The sequence below is a fragment of the Medicago sativa genome, chromosome 3 (assembly GCF_051527215.1).
Source record: "Medicago sativa cultivar Bolivia chromosome 3, Bolivia_mono, whole genome shotgun sequence".
In the NCBI taxonomy this organism is placed as follows: domain Eukaryota; kingdom Viridiplantae; phylum Streptophyta; class Magnoliopsida; order Fabales; family Fabaceae; genus Medicago; species Medicago sativa.
Window position 1 is genome coordinate 29,594,545 of NC_140751.1, and position 9,879 is coordinate 29,604,423.

The 9,879-nt window shown below is 33.8% G+C and overlaps 1 protein-coding gene across 4 annotated transcripts; it reads right to left on the reverse strand.

Moving 5' to 3' along the window:
• Positions 1-5,161: 5,161 nt before the first annotated feature.
• On the reverse strand, positions 5,162-9,518 carry LOC146937000 (putative disease resistance RPP13-like protein 1). Of its 4 annotated transcripts, none has more exons than XM_085751519.1 (4): positions 6,884-9,518; positions 6,572-6,676; positions 5,971-6,047; positions 5,162-5,573 (listed from the first exon to the last, which is right to left on the reverse strand). In XM_085751519.1, exon 1 carries the CDS (start codon positions 9,340-9,342, stop codon positions 7,933-7,935), a length of 1,410 nt encoding a protein of 469 aa, XP_085607645.1. In that variant the 5' UTR covers positions 9,343-9,518; the 3' UTR covers positions 5,162-5,573; positions 5,971-6,047; positions 6,572-6,676; positions 6,884-7,932. The 4 variants fall into 4 exon arrangements, with proteins under 4 accessions (XP_085607645.1, XP_085607644.1, XP_085607647.1 ...); XM_085751518.1 differs by having other exon boundaries at positions 5,162-5,588; XM_085751521.1 differs by lacking the exon at positions 6,572-6,676.
• Between the last annotated feature and the right edge of the window lie 361 nt (positions 9,519-9,879).

The window sequence follows — 9,879 nt, forward strand, 5'->3', positions numbered from 1 at the left end:
AAGGGGTATTTTAGTCATTTCATGTATCCAACTTCATTTTAATCTCTGAAATTGCCTCTGAGTCTTTTCAATTGGTTTGAATAAAGTTTTGTCTTAATTCTATGTCAAAATCCATTCCAAAATTATATTTGAGTCATTTTGAGTCACTTTCGCCCCTAGGGGCGTTTTAGTCATTTCCTGTGTTAAAACTCCTTTTAATCCCTAAAAATTGTCTCTGAGTTTTTTTTCAATTTGTTGTATAAGTCTTTGTTTCAATTCCATGTTAAAGTCCATGTCGAAAATTGCATCTGAGACATTTTGAGTCAGTTTAGTCCGTAGGGGCATTTTGGTCATTTCACATGAAATTTTGACATAGAGAGGTTACTTTAAAGTACCTCATTTAGTAGTTGGTTCATTTCAGTCCTTTTTGTGTTTTTTAATTGTTTCACTTTACGTTTTGTCCATTTTACCAATTTTATTCCCATTTTAATATTATTTTCATTTTGGTCCCTTTACTTTCAGAAAATTGCATATTAGTCCTTTTTTCATTTTAATTGCAGTTTCGTCCTTTAACCAGTTTTGCATTCTAGTCCTTCAAGTCTCAATTTTTTTTTTTAGTCCTTTTCCATAATTACAGTTTGGTCCTTTGAGTTTTCATAATTGCAGATTTGTCCCTTAAGTTCCAAAAATTGCAAGTTGGTCCCTGAGTCCAAAAATACAGCAAAGCCGAACTCAAAGTTCAAATCCAGGTGGCAAAATGGCATTGGATTACAAGTGCAAGTGTCAGCTATAAATAGGCCACATCACCAATGCACAGAATCACGCCCATTCATTCAGTGCCAACTCACACAAACACACTTTCACCCATTCTCTCTCCTCTAACAAAATCAAAACCGTTTTCACAAGAACAAAGATGAAGATTCATCTTCACCACACATAAACCCTAATTTTCCAGCAACAAAAATTCAACCAATTGCAACGAATTCGAAGCAGTTCTCAGAGATTCACCAAGGAATCATCATCATCGAACTCTAACCCCTGCAATTCTAGCATGAATTTGTCACTAAAGTGACAAATCACACGATCACAGAGAAGAGGTGAGAAGAAGAGAGATCGAAGCTTGGTTTAAACCAGAGAAGAAGAAGAAGCTCACCAATCTATTCTTCAGCTTCCAGAGACAACAAATCGAATACCAGAAGAATCAAAAGCAAATTACAAAGTTCTCAAGTGGAATTTCTGTTCGAATCCTCGAGTAAGACAGGTAACATCACAAACCTTCTCTGCTTTTCTTTCAAAAACATCAACGAAGGCGCGTGAGTATGTCTAATCAACGAAACAATGTAGATCGGTGAGTTTCAAGTAACTTGCCTTTGAAAAAGTTTTAAGATCTAAAAAAAAATTTGAAAACCGTAAAGTTCTTTCCCGATCTACAACATTTCAGTGTTCGTATGTGATTTCTGGCTTTGGATTTGTGTCTAGGAGGAAAAATAGAATAGATTAGGGTTTGTTGCATTTGAATCGGTGAAAGATTCAATCTCGTCGGAATCTGGAAGTGACGGTGGTTTGGATGAAGATTCCGGCGGAATCATGAAGATTCCGGCCGATCTTCATCTTCTCCGACCAGTTTCTTTCAGAAACCGGTGAGAGGAAGAGAGAATCAGGCGAAGCTAGAGAGAGAAGGAGAGATTTAGAGAGAGAAACGAAGAAGGCGAATGAGGCTGGACCGGCCTCTTATGTTTATAAAGGGGCTTGAACCAGATCGGTTCACTTGAACCAGTCTGGTTCACCCCTGAACCTGGAACCTGAACCATTAGATCTAGGTTAGAACTTATCTGGATCAATCCAACGCCTCTGAGGCACTTGGATGATCCAGGATCCGTTTCCCCTTTGGGCTTGGGCCTAATCTTCCTGCTGCTTTCGTTTTGCCCTTGTTTCTTGCTATCTTGACACTATAAGTTGTTATTTACACCACTGCTAGCCTAAAAATTTTTTTTGATAAAATTCTAGAAAAATTTCTACGTGTTTTCAATGTGTTTCTTGACATTTTTTGTGATTGTTTTACATGTTAAAAAATTGAAAAAATATATAATATCACTTGTAATTTGTTTGTCTTTCTTGTTAAAATTCTTGTGAATTCTTGCTATGTTTTGATGTGATATTTTGTCAAATTGATATTGATACTTGATGTACAATGTTGTGATATGTCTGCCTCTGATTTGTGTCCCTTTTTACTGTTTGTGAATGCAATTTGTTGATTTCTTGTGTTGCAAGTTATGTAGACATTATGTGTGACAATAAAGTGCCAAATATGTCTAAAACATATCATAATTCTTGACTTGGGTGTATTCTTATAATCCTCATATTATTGAGTGTAATAAAACCTTTAGAAAATTGTCATGACGTGAGGATTATAGGTCATATACTTGTTTTGATTGTCATGATAGGTTTTAGGTATATGTTGCCACTTTTAGGTTAGGGGTTTTATTACTTTTTGTCAAGTTTTTCTAGTGTTTCTTTTGCTTATAATTTCCATTCTATTATGCCTTATGCTACTAACCACTTTACTTCATGTTTCATACATTCCATAAGCATCTCATCCTCCATCTTATATTCTTAGTCTTTATTTTCTTGCACTTTAATTTTCATGCAAAGACTTAGCATGTAAAAACCTAGGATTTTTGTACTTTATCTTATGCAATTTCAATTCTTGCAAGACCATAGAATGTAAACTAGGGCATATGTAAAGGACAATGGACTCTAATGATGTACACCGACACAAGCACCGACACATGCACACACATCACATGTATGCTTTAGGTGTATGCTTAGGAATCGCGATACCTAGAAAAATTCTCTTTTCCAAAAAATATGAACAACATCACTCAAATCATTTTCTAAATAAACTTTGGGATCAAAATCCCATTGATTTTCCCTTTATTTTCTTAAATAAAAATCTTAATGAATTTTAATCATACTTAGACTCCTTTTGCAAAATAACTAATTCCACCCCACTCTTTTCCAATCTTATGCCCTTGAGGCCTCTCTCTCTCATTCTTCAAAATTACATTTTCAAACTTAAAATCAATCAACAAAAACAAAAACCTTTTGGAAGAGAACTACGGTGGATTTGATCCCTTAAAAGGGTACGTAGGCAAGGAACCAATATTCCTTCAATTCAAATAAAATAAAAATTCAAACATCTTCTTCTCCCTCCTTGACTTAGTAAACCTTTAGGTGTAAATAATACTTTCAAATAGCATTTAAAATAAAGTGCGCGCGTAGAAAGTAAAGACGGTTCCTATAGGATACTATAGTCGTTATGGGTGCCTAACACCTTCCCGTAGCGAAAACAACTCCCGGACCTCGATTCTCATGGGTTTTGCTTATTTTTTCCCTTCCCAAGAAAAAATGAGATATCAAAGGTTAAAAAGGTTCAAACTTAATCAATGTTTGACACCCGAAAAACCAAGATAAAACAATATTCTGTTTTTCTTTTCTCATTTTATCTTTAAATTTTTTCCTTCAGTTCCATTTCAAATTCCTAAATCCCTCTATATCTATTAAGTTGTTTATGTTTAAGCAAGAAATAGTATGGTGCATGTCAGTGAGTATTCTTATATTACGCATGAAAGTGCTACAAAGATGCAAATAATATAACAAACACGCCCTTAGAGGGAAAGACATCACTAAGAGGCATAACCATTTGAATAGAATTAAATAGTCATACTTTTAGTTTTAATTGAAAATGTGAACATAACACAAAATTAAGTTATTTTATAGTATTTTGAAGAATTATTTTTGTTTGAATTATTTTTGAAATTTTTTGAAGAATTTAGTCATATTTTTAAATGATATCGACGAGTAAAATGATTTTTTTATACAAAAACATGCATTACTATAAAATAATTGAAATTTTGTAGAATTTATTCCTTAAAGTTTATTATTACAAATTGTGGAACTAACGATCATTTTACAATTGTTACATGTGAAATTTCGACAATGTCTCTTGAAGTTACAAAGTCAAGTCTTTACCACTGAGCTGACACATGTAATATTTTGAGGGAATTCAAATACTTTTAGGTGGACTCCATTGTTTGGATGATAATTTGGAGAATTTTAAAAATTATGTAAATTTATGAAGCATTTTGTTCAACTTAAATTTAGAGAATTTCAAATGACACATAAAAGGGAAGAATTTCAGATTTCTTCATTCTTATAATTTTTCAAATTTTGCATTTTGGTCCTCACATTTTTCAAAAATTTTAAATTGACCCCAAAAATTGCAAATTGACCCATATTTTTTTAAATTAAAATTTTGCCCCAAATTTTTTTCCAAAAATTATAAATTGACCCCTCAAAGTTTTCGAAATTAAAATTTGACCGCTAATTTAAATTTCCAAATATGGCCCAAAATTTTTTTTTATAAAAGTTATCCAAAAATTATGACAATGAAATTTTGTATTATTCCATTCAAACAAAAATATTTAAAAATAAAAGCAAAAATTGAATCATTTGAATTGTCTAAAATTCTTCAAAAAATTTCAATTACGTCATCCGAACACAAGATGATAAAAATATAGAGAGGAAAAAAAAAAGCCAGATTGTTAATTTCTTTACATTGCCTTTCTCTCCATCTCTTTCAAAAAATGTGGGGAATGAGGATAAATAGATGGGAGAATTTCATGAACTCCTAAATCAAACAATTGCCATATACTTATCAAACTTGAAGATAACACTCATAAAGATGCAAAAACAGACATAACACTTTGAAACTAATTAGTGAGGGATTTCATACCTCAGAGGACAGTGACGAACAAAGTTGACAATTATTTACATTTGTGGAATGATCTGGATTCCATAAGTACATCAGTAAACTCAAGTTAACAGAGTAGATGTGATTCAGGATATCTAGAGAAATAATTCAATTGGATGATTTATTTATCTCTGAGTTATTCATGTTATTTCTGAGTTATAAAAAGTTAGGCCATGCTTGTAGGATGGGATAATTTAATTTTTTTCTTAGTTATTCATGTTAATTCGATTTGTCATTCATGTTGTTTATGAGAAATAAAAACATTAGGCCATGTTTGTAGGATTGGATAATTTATTTATTGTTTATTCAAAAGAGGGATATTGGATAAATTATAAGTTATAACATTTCCTTTCTCTTTAAAAAAAAACATTTCCTTTCTAATAGTTATTAAATTTATTATTTTTGGAGAGAAATGATTGATATATACAATACCGACTTCTCATTCTAAACAACTCTGCATGGTTTCTTCAATACAATCTATACAAAGAGAAAAAATAGACAATGTTGATTTAAATTTGTAGATGGCTTGAAATTTCTGGACTTGGAGTAACACTTATGTGAGATTTAATCCTATAACAAAGTGAGAATCTGGATAAGAAAAATTCCAATTCTCTAAAAATTGTTTGATTCATGTTCTCTAAAAGTTATCTTCAAGCAGTGTTAGTGAGCCCTTTCCTGAGACTTTCCTTCGTTGCCATCTTACCAGCGTACGTTTCTCAATTGACGAAAAGAGTATTATGACAGTTTCAGCGAGGAAGTATCCACCGACATCTTGAATTACCTGCGAGGAAGTATCCTAATAATTTTCTTTATTATTAGTAATCAATTTAAGAACAACTTTTAACACTTCTAAATATTTCAAGTAGACAATGTAGATGTGAAAAGTCTAAGTTAGATGTGAAAAGTCTAAGTTTCATATGATTCAACAATGTAGATGTGACAAGCCTAACTCTTTAGTCCCTCTGATATGAGCTACAAAGACTAAAATGAATATTACACGCATATCGCAATGGCCAATTTTGAATACGTACAAATTTTGTAGGGCTAAAACAAAACAAAAATTACAAAAAGAAAAAAATTGTATATTTGTAAGAAAAAAATTGTATATTTGTAAGAAAAAAATTGTATATTTGTAGGACCAGAAATAGATTTTAACCATTTAGTTTCTAAGGACTTACCAATTTTATATCCAGCTGCTTCCAACACTACCCAGGTGCCAACAAGATGAGACCAGAATCCTTGTTTGAGTAAGCAACTGAAAAAAAAGAAGAAGATCAGAACTTGCTAATTCTTTGTTAGTAGCACTAATTGCATTCTTTATGTAAGGCTTTTTGTTCTTTCAATTCATCACTTCATAGTTAAATTTATTTACAGCAAAAACTTATGTCAGATTGTGAAACTGAATTTCTATGCACTGTTTTATTGTAATCTGTACACTAAGGACTTTTAAGCTGTGTAGCACCGACACGACGCCGTTACATGTGATGGCATTTAACTGTGTCATTTTCTTAAGTTACTATCGGCGTCGACGTGTCTGTGTTTGTATCAGTGCTTCATAACTTTTAAGTTCTATTCTTTCAACAAAAGGCTAACACAAAACCAAAATAAAGCTGAACAACCAACGATTTATTTCAACTAATCATATCCACTTCAGATGAAAGTAAAATTTGTTTAATCATCAATAATGTAAATATTGTTACAATTGGTGCTCATGAATTAAATCAGTAAAAAAAGTACTGAACAAAAATATACATGTAAACTAATCAAAATATAACCCACTTGGATTGACTTGGTGGTGTTAGCTTGGGACCTTAGAGTGTGCTCCTCTTCAAGGTCTAAGGTTCGATTCTCTCCGGTGTCAATTTCGGTAGACTAGTTTAGATTCTTCATTAAAAAAAAACTAATCAGAATATAGAAAATAATCAAAATAGATAAGTACAAACCAGTGGCGGAGCCAGGAATTTTCGAGAGCCAATTTACCGCGAATTTATATATGACATAATATATATAAATAGTTATAAATGGAAATAAAAGAGGTTCGTTATTTTTTCAACAAAAGTACAATTTGAAATAAGAGAGAAGAAATATAACCTGACAAAAGCGTGCTCTTTCCGCGACCTCTTTTGCAGTGGCGGAGCCAGGATTTTTCTAGAGCCTGCTAAACATCGATTCACATTACTTGTCTATCAACCAAAAACCTCCTCATCTCTGCAAGTTTATACAAAAGATAACATATCACAGCTTGTCCCACCATACAAGCTAATGCTCAGTTTCCTCAGGTTAAATGAAGGTTGCAACATATCAAGCACATCCTTCTCTATTCGCGAGTCTTCCGTTTGTTTGCTCCATTGTAACTCTAACTCCTCAATATCTTCTTTGTTTCTCATGTTGACATCATAAGCCTCAATGGCATCGATGACATTCTTCAGGTTCTTGATACAAAGTTTTCCCCGCAGGTTAGGAAACTTACCAACCTCTTTGACACTTAACCCGGTGTCTTGCTTGCCAACTGAAAAATCAGTTAATGTTTGCAGGTTATTGAGTCCAACAATTTGCATTGGCATCTCCTTTATCTTTGTCTCACTAATATCAAGGTGCCGTAAGTTAATTAACTTTCCAAAATGTAGTGGCAACTCATTGAGGTTTCCACAACATGTTAAATTCAAGGTTTGCAGATTGTAAAGGTTGCATGTTGCATTAGGTAAGCTTTTAATTCCAGTGAATGAGAGATCTAAATACCTCAACTCCACCAAACTACCAACCGATTCTGGTAGTATGGTGATGTTTTTATAATTCTTTAAGGATAGCACACGTAATTGTTTGAGTTTGGGTATTAAATCTTCTACAACCTTGCTAGATAAGTAATATTCTCCTGCCAACATGCCAAGGTTAATGGGTAGGAAACTTCGCAAGCACTTGAAATTGTAGAGAACCTCAAACTTCTTGAAAAAGTCGTAATGTCCTTGATTATATGACAAATGACGAACATTTTTAGACATGTTACCACCTCATTCAAGTCTGAAGCAACTTGTTCCAGACACCACTAAGGCTAAATCATTGACAAGGTCGTGCATAACAAATTTTTCTTTTCCATCATCATTTGACTGTTGAATTAAGGACCTGGATAACAATTCAATAAATTAGTCATGGCCTACTTCCTCAGCTGTTTTATTACGTTGAGAATGCTCTAGGAAGCCTTCTGCCATCCATAACAAAATCAATTCCTTCTTGTCAAGTGGAAAATCCTTCGGAAAAATTGAGCAATAGGCAAAACATCTTTTCAAATGTGAGGGAAGATATTGATAACTTAGACGCAAAGCAGGTAAAATAGTATCATTTGGTAAGTTCCATATGTCACTATTTAGAATTGAAGTCCACTCCTTTGCATCTACCTTTGAACGCAAAATTCCTCCCAGTGTTTTAGCAGCTATGGGCAATCCACCACATTTTTTAGCAATCTTTCTACCAATTTCTTCTAGATTTGGGTACTTACTACCTAGACGGTCTTCACTTCTGAATGCATGCTTTGAAAGTAACGACCAACAGTCATCATCTGATAGAGGATGTACTTTGTGAATAGGAAACGTGTGTGCAACCTCCGCAACTTTTTGTTGGCGTGTTGTGATGATCAACCTACTTCCTGTTTTGCCGTTAATCAATGGAGTTACTAATTCATCCCAATCATTATAATTATCATTCCACAGGTCGTCCAGCACTAACAAAAATCTTTTATCCCTCAAGTTTTGATTCAACTCAACTCGAAGAGGATCAAGATTATTGCTTTCGCCACCTCTGGAAGTGACAGATTCATGAATGGTTTTAGTTACTCTTAGAATATCGAAATCCTCCGATACACAAACCCAAACTTTCATATCAAAATGGTCTTGAACTTCTTTATCATTATAAAGAAGTTGGGCAAGAGTGGTTTTGCCAACACCGCCCATACCCAAAATTGCAACAACACCAATACTACTATTGGTAGTGCCACTGTCAGATATCAACGTACTAATGAGTCTCTCTTTATCATCCTTCCTACCAACCATAACAGATTCATTTACCATTGAACTCGAAGGCGTTCTAAGAGAAACTCTCGCGCTCACAGTTTGCAAGCCAAGGATGTCTCTGTGTTGTACAAAAAGCTGCAGCCTTCGACACATAATCTTCATTTGCGAATTGATCTCTCCATAGAAATTTTTAAAAGGAGATGAAAAGAGGTTCCAAACCTGATTAGTCATGTTCTCAGCTTGTTTCTTCTCCACCTTACATCGCAGGGAGTCATAATTGATTTGGTTAAGCAAATCCTCAGCATCATAGATTGCATCTTTCAGCTGATCCAACCATTGTTTGACAGCAGTGTTGGTGATTTGCTTCAGTTCTGCATCATCAAGCACCGCCTGAAGAGCGAGTAGTGTTGTTTCCATTTCTGCCAACAGTGAGACATTCAGCTTGGTGTTATTTATGTAATCAAGAAACTCTTGTGAAGCAAGTTTCTCAACTAAAGTCTGAACAATAGCAGAGAGAAAAGCCCCTCCTACCAAAGTTGCAGCCATATTCTATTGGTAAAGTAACGCAACAAGGAAGAAGTTGTAACGCAGCAAAGAGAAAATCTTGAATGGTTTTTTGATCTATGAAGGTTTAGAATTAGGATAATTGGCGGTGTGTATAGTAAAGAGATAAGGCTGAGGAAAAATACACGGTTATGTTGTGAATGAATAATTGAAGTATTGAGAAAAGAATTGATAAAAATCAAAGAACTAGACAAATGGAAGAAAAAAGCACACCAATGGGTAATGGACATTCATCTGGCAAAATAATTGACAGAAAGAAAAGAAAACAATAAAGCAAACGAGAGGATTCCAAAGTGATCACCTTTCAGCACAGGAGATAGACCTTTTTTTCTTCCAAACAGTTTAGTGGCCAGAGCTCACACATTTTAAACGTGCAGAAGTTGAGTGTATAAGATTCGAACCACGGTGCATGCATATAATATATAATATCCCTATCAATTGAGTTAAGCTCACATGAATTCATAAGAGATCTTTGTTTGGACACAAACCCAAACAAAAATAATTGGGCAAACACAAAAC